Genomic DNA, 15772 nt, shown 5'->3' with positions numbered 1-15772 from the left:
TAAGAGGAGAGTCTGCCTTGGGCCCGCCGGTGTAATAAACTGCACTCCACTATTTGCATTGTCCTTCTGAGTGAGTTTGTTTCCCGTGGCTACAACAGCCCCAGGGCGTGTGGAACCTTCACACGCCAGGGACCGAACCCATGTCCCCTGTGCTGTCAGGCGAGTTCTTAACCACTGGATCACCAAAGGAGTCCTGCAATGTGATTCTGGCCCCGGCTACGTGGAGTTAGGGGGACTTGCGCAAATTCAGGACACAACCCCACCCCAAAAAAACCCATCCCTCATTTCAAACACCAGCTGCAAACTCAGCTATCTGCAGGCCACCTATATTTCTGACCAAATGGCCACAAGTTTGGGGGGCTGTTCCCCAAACCCCCTCAGGCTGGATGACTGGTAGAAAGCCTCACAGAACTGAAGAAAGCTCCATCCTCACGATTCCAGGTTTGTTGTAAAGGCTACAGACCAGGAGCAGTCAACGGAGAGCTGCACCAGGGCATGGGGGTCCCAGAGGTGGGCTGCTGTGTCCTCAGGCTGCCTCTCCCTCCTGCATGTCCACAGTCCAGCAGTCTGGGAGGCTCCCCTGAGCCTCGGTGTCCACTGGGGTTTCATTACTCAGGACAGTTCCGGGGACCACTGGCTCTGTGATTGGACTCTGTCTCTAGCCCCTCTCCCCGTCCTGGGAGCTCAGCTCAAAGCTCCCATCTTCCCATTGCTGGGTGGGGCTTTCCTCACGGCCAGCATCCTTCGCAAATCACCCATTGGTATAACCTCAGGGGCCCCCCGAAAAACAAGCGCTGTATTTAGAGGCTGCCTCCCAGGAACCAGGGACGAGGAGCAGCTGATTCTTTACTATACACACCGTGGTCCGCGCACAGCATCTCATTTATGGACCTAAGGACCCAGGGGCAGGACTGGGCCCCCAGGACCACCAAGCTCACAGACGCCTCCTCCCCCGCTCCCTGGGGAGACCCCCGTGAGGACGAGGGGCAGAGGCCTGGGGCAGGGCTGAAGGAGGTAAGGCCACCTCTGCCCCCTCCTGAAAGCCCGCCCAGATGGTTCCTTTTCAGGAGCTGCTAGTCACTCCAGGTTCACTCCAGGGGGACAGGGGCTGGGTCTGGAGGGGGCGTTAGGGGCATGTTAGGGGCATGCAAGGGGATAGAGCGGACCCTCACCCAGGGCCCCTACACCTTCTGCAGCACCCAGCAGGTGTTTCCCACCATGAGGACCTGTCCTCTCTTCCCAGTTCACCACACACAGAAGTGTGCACAAGAACCTCAGTCTGTGGGGCTCAGCTTCCTTTGGGGGATGCGGAGGTCACCCCCTTGGGGACTCCATCCTGGCCTCCTGGGCACTGGGCTGTGAGCCCTGGGCAGGTGCTTCCTCCCTAAACACTTCCCCTGGGTTAAGGCAGGAGCCACAAAAGCCAGCACGCGGCCGTTCCCCCCAACCGGCATCGCAAACCCAGGGAAGTTTGGGATGGCCACCGGGAGCCAGGGGTGCCAAGGCCCCACCCCTGGGAGGTGGCGAGGAGGGCGGAGGAGGGGACTGGCCCTGTTCCACGAGGACCCTGGTGGCAGAACTCTGCTCCGCCGCACCATGTCCTGGGCCCTCGTCCTCCTGGGGCTCCTGCTCCACCGCACAGGTGAGAAGCCCCGGAGCTGGCGGCTCCCTTGCCCTTCCCGCACCCTGCTCTGCCCCGGTGCCCACACGCCTCTGTGTCCCCAGGATGCAGCCCGCAGCCCGTGCTGAGTCAGCCGCCTTCCGTGGCCTCGTTCCTGGGAGCCACCGTCCGCCTGGCCTGCACTCTGAGCAGCGACCACGACGTCAACCTTCACAGCATCTACTGGTACCAGCAGAGGCCCGGCCACCGCCCGAGATTCCTGCTGAGATATTTCTCCCCCTCCGACAAGAGGCAGGGCCACAAGGTCCCCCCTCGCTTCTCCGGCTCCAAAGACCTGGCCAAGAACACCGGGTATTTGAGCATCGCTGAGCTGCAAGCCGAGGACGAGGCTGTCTATTTCTGTGCTGTGGGGACCCCGGTCATGGGGCGGAGGCGGAAGATACAGAGAGAGAGGGCAGAAAGGGAGCTGGCCACCCTGGGCTCCCCGGGCCCCCGGGCCACACTCCCCTTGCATTAAAGGCCGGAGGCCGCATCCCTCTGGGGTGGGGTGGGGGTGTGGACAAGGAGGCTGGGCGGTGGGCTGCCCAGGGCCAGAAGACACTCCTGTGAACCCCCTTGGAGGCTGGATTTGGGGATTAAAACTGCTTGCATCTTGGGAAGTTGTTCTGCCGAGTGGTCTGAATTGGTTCGGAGGAGGCCCAGGATGCTTTGTGAACAGTCAGAATGAGTGGAACGCACCTGAGAACCAGCCAGGGTGAAGGTCCCAGGAGACTGGCTGGCCATGGTCTGCTTGGCCGGAGCCCCTGGGCTGTGGGTCTTCAGGGACGGGGGGCTGACATGGCCCCTTGGAGGTGCCCCTGCCAAGGACAGAACCTGCTGTTGTACCTGACTGTGGGCATGGAGTAAGCAGTTTAGAAAACACCTTTGCTGGCCCTCTGGGGAGAAGAGCGATGCCCAGGGATGGGTGTGGACTCGGTCCCCCGCTGGGCCAGACGGTTCTGTGCCATGGGGGGCTGGCCTGTGCACTCCAGGGGGTCCAGCGGCATCCCTGGCCTCCACCCCCCCAAAACAGCCTCCCGCCCGTAGTTATGACAACCACAGGCGTCCCCAGACATCGCCAAAGGTCCCCAAGGTGGCAAAATCGCCCCAACTGAGACACCCTGAGCCAGGTGAGAGGAAGTGTTCTTTGTAAAAGGCACAGATAGTAACTAGTTTTGGTTTTCTGGGCCATACGATCTTTGTGGCAACTACTTAATTCTGTCCTGAGAGCTCAGAAGCAGCCACAGACCCTCTGAACGCACAGGTGTGACTGCTTCCTGTTAAACTTTTACAGAAGCAAGACAGGGCCGGGCTGGTGGTGGCGCTTGGGCCGTGCTCTGCTGACCCTGCTCTGGAGAAACACCCGTTCCTGCCTCCAGGTTACAGCCAGACCACACTCGGTGGGGTGAGCAAGGCCGCCCGAGGCTCCCTGTGCCTGTGGACTCGGGGGTATGAACCCCTCAGGACCCCAGAAGACCGCACGGGCAGGGATGTGGCCTCACCAGTGGGTTTGTTGGGTGAAGGGAAACGGTGGGGTCCTGCTACTCTGGCCCATATCTGCACCCTGAGCCCCGAGGTGCGGGGTCCGCGTGTGCCCTGCAGAGAGGGACCCTGTACATCCACGTCCACACCACATGTGGACATGTCTCCCATTCAGAGAGGTGCCAGGTGAACCATCTCCCCTGACTCCAAACTGGACTGAGAATGTCCATTTCTCAAGACTGAAAAGACCCTCAGGGGCAGCCCTTCCCTGTGTGTGTGTGTGTGTGTGTGTGTCCTGAGTTTCCTGTAAAACCATTTATCTCAGCTCAGGCCTCTTTCCAGCCTCCTCTGGGCTTCCACTGTCTGAAATGCACTGAGTTCTTCCCACGTCAGACCTTTGCCCCTGAGTGCTTTGCTTCCTGCATCAGACCTTTGAACTGTGGTGTTGGAGAAAACTCTTGAGAGTCCCTTGGACTGCAAGGAGATCCAACCAGTCCATCCTAAAGGAAATCATCCCTGAATATTCATGGGAAGGACTGATGCTGAAGCTGAAGCTCCAATACTTTGGCCGGGAAAGATTGAAGGCGGGAGGAGAAGGGGACGACAGAGGATGAGATGGCTGGATGGCCTCACTGACTGGATGGACATGAGTTTGAACAAGCTTCGGGAGTTGGTGATGGACAGGGAAGCCTTGTGTGCTGCAGTCCATGGGGTCACAAGAGTCGGACATGACTGAGCGACTGAACTGACTGGGCTTCCGCTCTCTGAAATGCACTGAGTTCTTCCTGTATCCGACCTTTGCCTCTGGTCACGGACCTCCAGGCCCCGATTTCCAGAGGCCAGGAAGGTGGTCCGCGAAGAGCTCTGTCTCTTGCTTGTAACCAGCCCTTCTCTTGCTTCCATCCTCTGTGATTCTGATATTCAGAGTCACAGTAAGAAACCCAGAGAGCAGGGAGTCCTGTCGGCTCCTCCATCATCCTGCTCCCAAGTCCGACCCAGAAATGCAGAACCCAGCCAGCTGGGACACGCCACCAGTGGCACTGAGGGCCAGGGCCCAGACATCCTGGCCCGAGTTGGACATCGAGGCGCGGGGGAGGGGATCTGAGAGGACCCAGGGGTCTGGTGGGAAGGAGCCTACCTATCAGACGCAGTGAAGCGCAAGGGCTCTTCGTGCACACCGAGGCCCGTGTGAAGTGCAAGGGCTCTGCGTGCACACCGAGGCCGTGCGGTTGTGACGGGGGTTTGGCACCTCGAGCTGGGGCAGGTGACCCCACTCAAAGAGGCCGGGTGGGGTTAACATTCAGAGGCCCTCCGGCGCAGGGAGGGGCCTGGCTGGCGTCTCATTCTACACTGCCTTTTTGTGATGTGCACGCAGTTCACGACAGGATGTGAAATGAGGACATTTTCATTCCAGCAAAACTAGGAGGGACACGTCCCCTCATCAATGATTGAGGTGCCCCAGGGACTTTCCTATAGTAAAGGCAGGATAAATGTCTGATCTTCCCCCTCTATTTACCAGTCATCGAAAATCCCAAGTCAGTGTACCAGCATCCCCCACCTTGTTAGCACCATCACGAGCTCATGGGTATAAGATACTGAGGTGTTTAAATCCACTGCGATTGTGGGAAGTTTTTCTGTCTTAGGGCAGCAGAAGGCCTTTCAAGTCGGTGCCTAACCAGAGACACGGTGGTGCGTCGTAAACAGCTCATTCAGTTTTGTCTTTAAAACATTTGGGCCAAGTCACCTTCACTTCAGCTGGTTCTCTAAAAGATGATGATTTTTTTAAATAAAGAGTTGGTGTGTGGATCTTCACTATTGTCGGTTTTCCTTTATTTTTAGTTTTGCCATTCACCTCTTTTATTATTAATTTAATTTTTAATTTATTTTGGAGTGTAACTGACTCGCAGTGTTGGGTCAGCTTTGGGTGTACAGCCGAAACCTTCAGTCACACACGTGTCCATTCTCCGAGTTCCTGTCCCAGTTAGGTTCTTACAGAATAGTGAGCGGAGTTCTCTGTGCTTCGTATACAGTAGGTCCCCATTAATCATCTATATACAACCATGTGCATGTGTCAACACCAAACTCTCAACTTCTCCCCCCGTCACATTTCCCCTGTGGTAGCCATGGGTCTGCTCTCAGGCCTGTGAGTCTGTTTTTGTTATGTATACAAGCCCGTCGGCACACTTTTTCTCGAGTCCACGTAGAAGTGATGGAGTATGGTATTTGTCTGTCTGAGTTACTTCAGCGTGACGGTCCGTCTGCGTTGCTGTGAATGGCATTAGTTTATTCTTTTTCATGGCGGAGCAATATTCCGTTATATACACATATATATGTGTGTGTACATATATAGTGGCTCGGATGGTAAAGAATCTTCCTACAATGCAAGAGACCTGGGTTCAATCCCTAGCTTGATAAGATGCCCTGGAGAAGGAAATGGCAACCCGCTCCAGTGTTTGTGCCTGGAGAATCCCACGGACACAGGAGCCTGTTAGGCTACAGGCCCCGGGGCCGCAGAGTCGGACACAACTTCGGGCAGCGGAAGAAAAATTAAGGAGAAATTCAGGAAAACACAACCCACCTTACACCACTCACTCAAAAGTGAAAAAGAAAGAAAGCCATTAAAAAACAAAGTTAAAGCTCTGTTTGCCACCCTCAAGGCACGGTGGTGCCCGGGCTCGAAGTCATGACAGGTTCTCCTCCGCTGGACTCTGCATGGACCGCAGAGAGGCAAGTGGGGCTGGGAGGGTGGTGGTCCTTACGGGCCGACCTTGACCCCTCCACTCCCAGTGACTGCCGTCCAACTGGGGGCGGTCTGGAATAGTCCCTCAGATCAGACACCTCCTGTCCTTCCCGGCGTCTCGTCAGCACGTCCTCGACCCAGAGGCCCAGAGACGCAGCAGCTTGAGTTCAGCATCATGTCCACGGACCTCAGAGCTGTCCTGGGGAAGCACCAGCAGGGCGCAGTGCAGGCACCCACAGGCTGGCAGCGCCCAGCGTCACCTGGGGGCTTGTGAAAAATGCCACGTGTCCAGGCCGCCGTAGACCTGCTGAGTCTGAACCCGCATCTTCACAGGTTCCCGGCAGCTCCACGCGCGAGGAGGAGCACATCCGGCACCCCTGTCGTCCGCCTCAGCCTCCCTTGTTAGGACACTTCCACTTAAGATGCACGTGTGGTCCAGCAGCTGATGCTCTGAAGATGCTTCTCAGTCACTCACCCCTCCAGGGTCCCTGGGGTCCAGCCAGATGCGGACTTCTGACCATGGCCACGGCGGGATACATGGTGTGTGCAGCAGCAGCCAGGCACAGGCCACGGGGCAGGGCGGGTGTAGCTGGGGGTCCCTGAATTGATGGACAGCCCCTTCTTGTCCCCAAGACCTAGGGCTGTCCCCAGGGGAACCACCACTTCCCTGGGCAGTGGGGGAGTGTCACACCTGCCTGGGGGCTGGGAGGGACCAGCTTCCGCCTGGGACCCCGGGGGAGACCCAGCCCCCAAAGTGCAAGGAGCTTAGGTTCCAGCTGGAGTGAGCCAGGCACCACAGTGGGGAGAAGCTGGACTGGGTCGGGGCCCCCAGGGGCTCCCCCACACTCTGCATGGCGGCTGTCAGGGTGACCCCACCCCATTACTGTTCAGGGCCTGGCCCATCTACCCAAGAACTGTGAGGTCTCACGATTCAGTATCAGGCCCTCGCAGACGCCTGGTCAGTGCGTGTGGAACACGGGGATCCAAGCGAAGTCACGTGGTCTGTGGACCTGACCTCCCCTTCATGAACTCCCGGTTACCTGGGGGAGTCAGTCTATCTGCCACAGCATCCCGTGACTGCACTGGGCAGGTGCCGACAGAATGTCTGGGGAGGCCTGACCACGAGGGCATGTGGCTTTCACGAAATTCACTTTGGGGGCCCCTGGGGAGAGTGTCAGGGCAATGGGCAAACCATCGGGACCTGAAGCAGAGAGTAGTTTCAAACATGAACTTGATGCGCAAGCGTGGATGGGACAACGAGCTTCGTCTCCTACAAACACTGGATCAGAACCACATTCTCCAAAGGTTCTCCTGTCAAAACCTCCTGTAAGAAATCCATTTCCCGTCACCATCCAGAGCGTACTGATGCATTAGGCTGACCGAGGCAGGACCCCACGACCCCGCCGCCCGCCCTGAGTGCAGGCGCTCCCTGGCCCCGCCTGCCCCGCACGGCCTCACTGTTGCAGGGTGCTGGCTGCTCCCGACTGCGTCGGTTCTACAACCTCCATGATGCAAACTTTGAAAAGTGGCAGTCGATGGCATCAGGGCTGCATTCATCTCTTGATGGCTGATGGTTCTCCCCAAGGCACACCCGATGGGCCAGCTGCAGGAATGACAGTAATGCGTGTAATAACAGCAGCCATCTATCCGCGCTGCGGGTGGAGCGCTGCTCAGCTCACACAGCGCTCTGCTGGATGGATTCCGTGTGAGTCCACTCATACAAGGTCCTGTGCGCGTGTGTCTGCGTGTGTCTCTGCGTGTGTGTGTGTGTCTGTGTGTGTGTCTATGTGTGTGTCTGTGTGTGTGTCTGTGTGTGTCTGCGTGTGTGTCTGCATGTATGTCTGTGTGTGTATGTGTGTGTGTCTATGTGTGTGTCTGCGTGTGTGTCTGTGTGTGTGTCTGTGTGTGTCTGCGTGTGTGTCTGTGTGTGTCTGTCTGTGTGTGTCTGTGTGGTGTCTGTGTGTGTGTGTGTCTGTGTGTGTCTGTCTGTGTGTGTCTGCGTGTATGTCTGCATGTATGTCTGTGTGTGTGTGTGTGTGTGTCTGTGTGTGTGTGTCTGCGTGTGTGTCTGTGTGTGTGTGTTTGTGTGTGTCTCTGTGTGTGTGTCTGTGTGTGTCTGTGCGCGTGCGCATGTGCGCCCCGTCGTGTCCAACTCTTTGGCACACCCTGGACTGTAGCCCGCCAGGCTCCTCTGTCCATGGAATTTCCCAGGCAGGAATACCTGGTGCCTAGAGGAGTCAAAATCATAGACCCTGAAAGCCCAAGAAGGTTGGTTCACAGCGCCTGGGGAGGGGATGCGGAGCTCGTGTTTAAGGGAGATAGAGCGTCAGTGTGGGAAGAGGAGGGCGTTCTGGGGGAGGCTGGAGGTGACGGCTGCTCTTATTATGTTTACTATGAGGGTGTGTGTGAGAGACGCACGGATGTGTGTGTGTGTGAGTGTGTGTGTGTGTGTGCGAGACCCATGGATGTGTATGTGTGTGTGAGAGAGAGATGCACGGATGTGTGTGTGTGTGTGCGAGACCCATGGATGTGTGTGTATATGTGTCTGTGTTTCTGTGTTTCTGTGTGTGTTTGTGTTTCTGTGTGTGTGTGAGACCCGTGTGTGTATGTGTGACCCATGGGGGAGAGGGGTGTCACCCAGGAGGTGCCCAGTTTTGTGATGAAACCACGGTTCCCTGCCCTGCAGCCGGCCTGTAACCTGGGCCCTCTCCCCACCCCCACCTCAGCCGCGGCCTCGCCACCCTCCCGACCCCCTCAGGAGACGCCCAGGGCGCCCTTGGGAACGAGGGCGGGAGCAGCTGTGTCCCCTAGGTCCCTGGGGTGGGGCTGGCAGAGACTGCATCGTGAGGCGGTTGAGCCCTGGATTCCGACCAAGCAGGGCAGCTGGCAGAGGCCCCCCAGGAGAGGCCCCCCAGAGTACCGGCCCTGGGCCCTGGGGGAGGGGTCGGTGCTGGAGGCAGGGACAGAAGGCCAAAGCAGAGGACGGGCCCCACGGGACGGGGCGCACCCGGACAGCCCCTGCCAGCAAGGGGAAGCGGGGCACTTTCGACCCCTCCAAGGAGGAGCCCACACCAGCGCGTCTGCCCAAGGTGCCCTTGGCCCTGGGGGCACATGAGGCCCAGGCCAGGCCAGGGGGCCCGTGAGGCCCCTAGGGGTCAGCGCGGTGTCCCCAGGCAGCCCTGGCCTCTCATCCTGCTGGGCCTGGCGGTGGGCGCCCACGGCCTGCTGCCCCCAACGGCGGCGCCTCAGAGCACAGCCCCCCGCATGGAAGCCCCATCAGGAAAGAGCCCGTGGAGCCTGCGGAGCAGGTAAGGGCCGGGGGAGTCGTTGGGGTGCACAGGGGTCCCTGCTGCTGACGCTGAGGGTGAGGACAGAGCCGCCGTGAGGGCAGACGGCAGAGCGGGGAGGCTCGGCCGGAGGGTGGGGCCTGGAGATGGAGGCTTCGTCAGAAGCATCGGCATTTTGTCTGGTGTGGACTTGTTTGCACTAATTATTTTTCTTGGATTAAAACATCATTTTTCTGGATTGCTGAGTTTTTTGGCCTCGCTTACCTCTTGCACCCAAGAGTAGTCTCTCCCCTGCCCGGCGCTGGTCCTCCGAGCGGAACAGCACGGGGAGGCGGGGGCAGGAGGTCTCGGCGGTGACTGCCCTCGTCCTGGGGTCCCCGGGGCTCCCCTAGGCTGGTGAACCACCTTCTTGCCCCTGTGCGCGCCCCTCTCCCCAGTGCTGGCTGGGCTGACAAGTCCACCCCTCCGGGCCTCACTTTCCCCCCTGCAATGTGAGGGGTGCGAACTGGATGAGAGCCTCACAGCCTGACGCCTGCCCCGTAGAGGCAGGGGTGGCCGCAGCGAAAGGCTGGGGAGAAGGGGTGGCCTGCAGGTGGCTGGTCTCCCCTGAGGGTGTCCATTCAGCCATCGGACCACTCAGGGTCACCGAGAGGGACGGTCTGAACCGAGGGGTCACGTCCAGGAGTGGAGCAGCCCTGTGGCCAGGTTAGGGGCCGTAGGTGGGTGGGCCGCTGCCTGAGCTGGTCTCACAGGTCCAGGGCAGGGACCTGGGATGGGGGTGCTCCAGGCCAAGGGAGCGGGGCCCTGAGGCAGACAGCGAGGGGCGCAGGCCTGCAGGGAGCTTCCAGAGCCGGCGGAGCGGGCTGCACACCACCCTCTCCGTCACCCTGGGACCCGGGGGAGGGGCTGAGGGGTTCAAGGGCGGGGCTCTCAGAGTCAGGCTGGCGTTTTGGGAAAACAGTTCCGGATCAAAAACTGGTGTGAGGCCAGATTAGAGGCTGGAGAAGAGGCAGTGGAAAGGCGACCGGAGGAGGGCCCGGTCCACGCGGACCTATGGAATGGGCAAGTGGATTGACAGTGACGACGCCAGAGGGCTGACGGAGAGCAACACACACCATCAGGGACTGTCAGCGGGAGGCTGAATTTCTGGAACAAACAACACCACGTACCAAGAGTCATAAAAACATACATTCTACTTAATCAAGCAATCCCACCTCTACACGTGTATCTTGGGACTTTTCAGGGTGGTCCAGGGTTAAGACTCTGAACTTCCACCGCAGGGGGCCTGGGTGCCACCCCTGGTCGGGGAACTAAGATCCCACATGCCATGTGGTACGGCCAGAAAATAAAAATAAAGTTGAAAAATAAAAGAAATTTATCTTGATGATACATCAGAACTTTGGCTGAATACTGTATGTTCTTGGGGAAGAAGTAGAGACAACCTAGACGTCCAATGAGAAGGGAGGGTGAGATGTGAAAGTCAAAGTTGCTCAGGCGTGTCTGACTCTTTGCGACCCCATGAACCGTAGCACGCCAGGCCTCCCTGTCCATCATCAACTCCCGGAGTCCACCCAAACCCATGTCCATCGAGTCGGTGATGCTATCTAACCATCTCATCCTCTGTTGTCCCCTTCTCCTCCTGTCCTCAATCTTTCCCAGCATCAGGGTCTTTTCAGATAAGTCAGCCCTTTGAATCAGGTGGCCAAAGTATTGGAGTTTCAGCTTCAACATCAGTCCTTCCAATGAACCCGTGCTAATAAAATCATAGAGTTGTGTAACCGGCACCCCAATCAAGATACAGAACATTTCTACCACCCTCCCCAAATTTTTCTGGGTTCTTGTGTAGTCAAGTCCTCTTTCTATTCCAACCATGAAGAACCACTGATTTCTTTCTTTGATTTGCCATGCGGAGCAGCATGTGGTATCTCTAGTCCCCCCACCAGGGACCCCTGCAGTGGAAGCTTGGAGTCTTAGCCACTGGACAGCCAGGAAAGCCCTGTCTCTTTCTGATCCTATAGTTTTGCCTTTTCCAGATATCGATGTCATCATGCTGTATGTAATCTCTTTTTCTATCATTTTATTTGGGGATATTTGTAGATTCACATGCAGCCTTAAGACATAATACAGGGGGTCCCAGGTGCTCTTCATCTGGTTTCCCCCAACGGTGATGTCTCGTAATATAAAAAATCATGGCCAGGGTACGACCGGGATGCAGTAAAGCACAGAATATTCCCAGAGGCCTTCCTGGCCACACCCACTTCCTTCCCTCCCAAGCCGGGACAGACGAGCTGGCAACTACTAACTTGGTCTTCTTTTCTAGTTTTGTCCCCTCCAGATAGTTCTATAAATGGAATTGTACCGTTAGCAACCTTTTGGGGACCAATTTTCTTTTGAAATTTTTTTTTATTGGAGTATAGTCGAGTTGCTCGTTTCTGCTGTACAGCAGGGAGAAGGCAATGGCAACCCACTCCAGTGTTCTTGCCTGGAGGATCCCAGGGACGGGGGAGCCTGATGGGCTGCTGTCTACGGGGTCGCACAGAGTCGGACACGACTGAAGCGACTCAGCAGCAGGAGCAGCAGCAGCAGCAAAGTGAATCAGTCACACGTAGACATATGCCTACACTTTTTTAGATTCTTTCCCCACATGAGCCATCCCGTGCCACGCTCAGTCACGTCCGACTCTTTGCGACCCCATGGACTGCAGCCCTCCAGGCTTCTCTGTTCGTGGGATTTTCCAGGCAAGAATACTGGGTTGCCATTTCCTTCTCCAGGGCATCTTCCCGACCCAGGAATCGAACCTGTGTTTTGTAAGCCATTGCAGACTATTGACTAGGGCTCGCTGTGCTATACAGCGGGTGCTTATTAGCAGTCTGTCTTACATATTGTAGTGCGTATGTGCCAGTCCAATTTTCCAATTGATCTCTCCCCTCTCCCACCCTTGGTAACCATAACCATAGGAGAAGGAGGCGGCAGAGGGCGAGATGGTTAGGTAGCATCACCCAGGGGTGCCCTGGGTGCTGGAGGGCTGGCTACCCACACCCACTCCCACAGGACACAGCCCGGTGTCCATCACGCCCAGCAGGTTCCCGCTCCGGCCCGGCCCCCGGGGGCCAGGTCCTAGGTGCTGGCGTGGCGTCTGGCCTGAGGGTCCCTCAGCGTGGTTTACCTTTGGCAGCGGGACCAAGGTCACCATACCAGGTAAGCGGCTCTCACCCCTTCCCCAGCCTGTCCCACCCTCTGCTCTCTCGTGAAAGTCACTTTTCTCTGTCTCCCGAGGTCAGAGGCTCCGCCAGGGATGCTGCCATGATGACCTTCCGTCTCTCTACCACCCACAGATCAGCCCAAGTTCCCACCTTCCGTCACCCTGTTCCCACCCTCCACGGAGGAGCTCAGCACCTACACGGCCACCCTGGTGTGTCTCATCAGCGACTTCTACCCGGGCAACGTGACCGTGGCCTGGAAGGCAGACGGCAGCCCCGTCACCCGGGGTGTGGTGACCAGCCAGGCCTCCCAACAGAGCAGCAGCAAGTACGTGGCCAGCAGCTACCTGACCCTGACGGGCAGCGAGTGGAAACCTAAAAGCAGCTACAGCTGCGAGGTCACGCACGAGGGGAGCACCGTGACGAAGACAGTGAAGCCCTCAGCGTGTTCTTAGGGCCCTGGGCGCCCCCCTCCTGGAGCCCTGGGACCCCAGGAGCGTCTCCCCTCCCACCATGGTCCCCTACGTCCCTTCTTCCCGCTCCCAATCTGCTTGCAACAAAACGTCCTCATTGTCATTCATAAATCCTGCTTGCTGCTCCTTTTTTCCTTGTCTCGTATTTAATCAGCAACCTCTCCAGGATTCTGGAGATTCAGGAATCCCAGGCACCAAGGAGAGAATACCCCAAGAGGAGAGGCTCACAGTGTCGGGGTGGGGGGCAGGTGTCGCCCAGAGACGGGTTGGGACCCAATCCCCACCGACCTCTCCTCCTCCAGCACAGGGCCGTGCCCAGCCCTGCCACCTGGCCGGACACAGCTGCCCATGGCTGGTGTCGTCCAGAGGAGCGCTCCATCCCTGCCTGGTGGGGACCCCCACACCTGCCTGCCCCCCGCTTGTCCTTTCTCTGCGGTATGATGGCTGTCACCGTAACTGACCCGGGACCTTGGCCTGCATCCGTCTCTCCGTGTCCTGCTGGGTTTCCAGGCTGGGCCACTCCTGGGGGTCTCCCAGCCCCGGCTCCCCCTTCCTTTCTCCCTGGCCTCCTGGGCTCACGGGGAGGGGGCTTGGACATTAGCTTTGGCTCTGGGGTACAGATTCCCTCTACCCTGAGCACTTCGAGCCCGCCTGGACCCAGGTTCCTGGCCCCTGGGACCCACGGCCTCAGGGACGGAGTTGTGGGGCCTTAGGTTAGAGGGACGGGCTTTCTCATCCCCCAGCCCCTCCTCTGGGTCAGGAATTAGGGCCCGCTCATTCGGGGAGGGGCTGGGAGAGGGCGGCCTCTTCCTGGAGACTCTGCCCCAGTCCCGGTTCCAGGCTTGGGGCAGTGGGGGGCGCGGAGGTTCTCCCTGCATCCTGCCGCCAGAGGGGCCAACCTGGCATAGGCCTGTCTGGCCCAGTGGCAGCATCTTGAGGATAGAGTTCAAAGGCCAAGCCCCCAGGACGGGTCCCTGTCCCTTCCCCAGACCCGCTTTCTGCTGCCTCTGGCCCCCCAGCGCCAGCTCCCCCAGCCCAGCGTCTTCATCCCCCGAGGCCCCAGCTTCACGTTCCCTGCACTCCGATCCTGCCGGCCCCTCCGCTGGGCTGACTGACCCGGTCCCCACCTGCCCGGCGGGCCCACCGCCCCCCAGCGCCCCGAGGTCCGCTCCCCCTCCGTGACCCTCCTGGGGGCCCTGAACCCCGGCGATCTGGGCTGACTGAGTGCATGCGGGCTGAGAGGAGCCTCTCCCCGGCATGCCCCCCACTCCTGATCCTGGGTTCCCCCGGGCCGCCGGAGGCGGGTTCTCTCACCTCCGGTCAGGATCGGGGACGAGGCCTGGGCCCCACCAGCTGCCGGCCACTGACCCACTCAGTGCAGCTGGGAACAGGTCCTTGGCAACGGGGAGTCAGGGGAGCTGGCTGCCCCCCTCCATGTCCCGGGGCCCTGCTGGGCTCTGGGTGGGTGTCACGGAGCCCCCCGATGATGGCGGCCAACTGAGTGCACTGCCACCGCCCCTCCTCGCTCTGCCCAGCGGGGGCTGACTGTCCCGGGCTCAGCCACAGGCGTCATCTCTCTGCCGTGAGGATGGGGCTGGCCAGTGCCACCCGGGGGTCCTGCTCTCCCTCCTGGGTCCCCAGGCCACCCTGGGAGGAGGGTGCTCCCCTCATGGGTGAGGACACTGAGGTCCCCAGAGCCGAGGCAGCCTCCTGGGGTCTGCTCAGGACCACACACCCGCAGTGGGCACCCAGGGCCTCTCCCGGGGTCACCTCCATCCCCAGGAGCGAGGAGCTGAGCCCATGACCCCGCAGCCCTTGGACGTCAGTGGCCCCCTGAGGCTCCGTGGGGTGGGGGTCCCGGGTTCCTCAATCTATGCTGACTTGGTATGGGGTAGGGGGGCAGGTTGGACGGGGTCATGGGCCCTCTGAGTCCATATAGCAAAGCAGGGTGGGTTCTGTGGGCCCATTTCACAGAGGAGAGAACTGAGGTTCAGACAGCAGGAGGGGGTTTGGGACCTGCCCCCGGGACACAGGGGAACTGCTGGCTGACCAGCTGCGCCCCCTCACCTCACCGCCACCCCCCACTCTTTCCATGGCCTCTCAGCCGTGAGGAGTCATTCATTCACTCACTCACTCACTCACTCACTCATTCAGAAAGCCTCAGTGAGCACCGCTGTGGGCCAGTGCTGGGGGCAAGGAGTCAGGACCACCTGTTCTGGAACTGCCCGTGCGCTGGGGGGATGGCCAAGGAGTCCACCGCTGACGCCCCTGCGTCCCCCAGTCCCTAGATCAGCTCCCTGCCCGCCCGGGCCTCGAGGTGGCCAGGGGCCAGGATAGCCCTGATTGAGGGTCCCCTCCCTGCAGCTGGGGTTGGAGATAATGGAACCTCACTCCCTGGAGGGCTGGGAGGGCCGGTCAGGTGGAAAATGAACGTTTGTGGCCTCTGGGGTTGACAGTTGCTGCTGCCGTTGGCGACCAGCTGCTCGGGGCCCAGCGGCCTCAGGCCAGCAGCCCCGGGCTCCCCGCGGGCCCTGTACCCTCAACCCTACGCAGCTGGCTACCCCTGGGAATCTCCAGGCTAAAGCTAAGTCTAACTTTGCCCTAAACAGAACTCTGGGAGACAGCAGGGAGCCGGAAGGGGAAGAGAAACCGAGCCCGTGGTCGGCGGGGCGTGGGACAGGGGACAAACGGCCAGGTGAGGCCCACGCGGCGGGACGGGCCAGGGTCAGGGCTGATGTCGGGTGTTTGTGCAGCTCGCAGGTGGGGGTAGCGGAGGCCCCTCCAGCCCCTGCCCAGCCCTAGTCTGGCCTGCCCGCCCTGGCACGTCCTCCCCATCCTGGTCCTGGGGTCCTGGAAGGCCCGACCACAGGGATTCTCACCTCCCCCTTCAAGCACCCTCACTGACAAAGGAAAAGCTGCTGCTCCTGTGA

General features: G+C 59.4%; 2 protein-coding genes across 2 annotated transcripts; both read left to right on the top strand.

The window, feature by feature from the left end:
* Positions 1-1596: 1596 nt before the first annotated feature.
* VPREB1 (V-set pre-B cell surrogate light chain 1) lies at positions 1597-2176 on the top strand. Its single transcript, NM_001413645.1, has 2 exons — positions 1597-1642; positions 1726-2176. The coding sequence occupies exons 1-2, from the start codon at positions 1597-1599 to the stop codon at positions 2136-2138; spliced, it is 459 nt and encodes a 152-aa protein (NP_001400574.1). The 3' UTR covers positions 2139-2176.
* A 6795-nt stretch (positions 2177-8971) lies between these two features.
* Positions 8972-12882, top strand: IGLL1 (immunoglobulin lambda like polypeptide 1). The gene is given in 3 exon segments (NM_001319903.1): positions 8972-9190; positions 12252-12367; positions 12505-12882. Coding segments are annotated over 3 exon segments (633 nt in total). The 5' UTR covers positions 8972-8993; the 3' UTR covers positions 12825-12882.
* The last annotated feature ends 2890 nt before the right edge of the window (positions 12883-15772 follow it).

Source organism: Bos taurus, chromosome 17, assembly GCF_002263795.3.
Source record: "Bos taurus isolate L1 Dominette 01449 registration number 42190680 breed Hereford chromosome 17, ARS-UCD2.0, whole genome shotgun sequence".
NCBI lineage: Eukaryota > Metazoa > Chordata > Mammalia > Artiodactyla > Bovidae > Bos > Bos taurus.
This window is presented reverse-complemented; position numbering and strand designations above follow the sequence as displayed.

Coding starts and splice junctions, on each gene's coding strand:
- VPREB1 (NM_001413645.1), top strand. CDS start 1,597: ATGTCCTGGGCCCTCGTCCTCCTGGGGCTCCTGCTCCACCGCACAG. Junction 1,643..1,725: donor GCTCCTGCTCCACCGCACAG/GTGAGAAGCCCC, acceptor CTGTGTCCCCAG/GATGCAGCCCGCAGCCCGTG.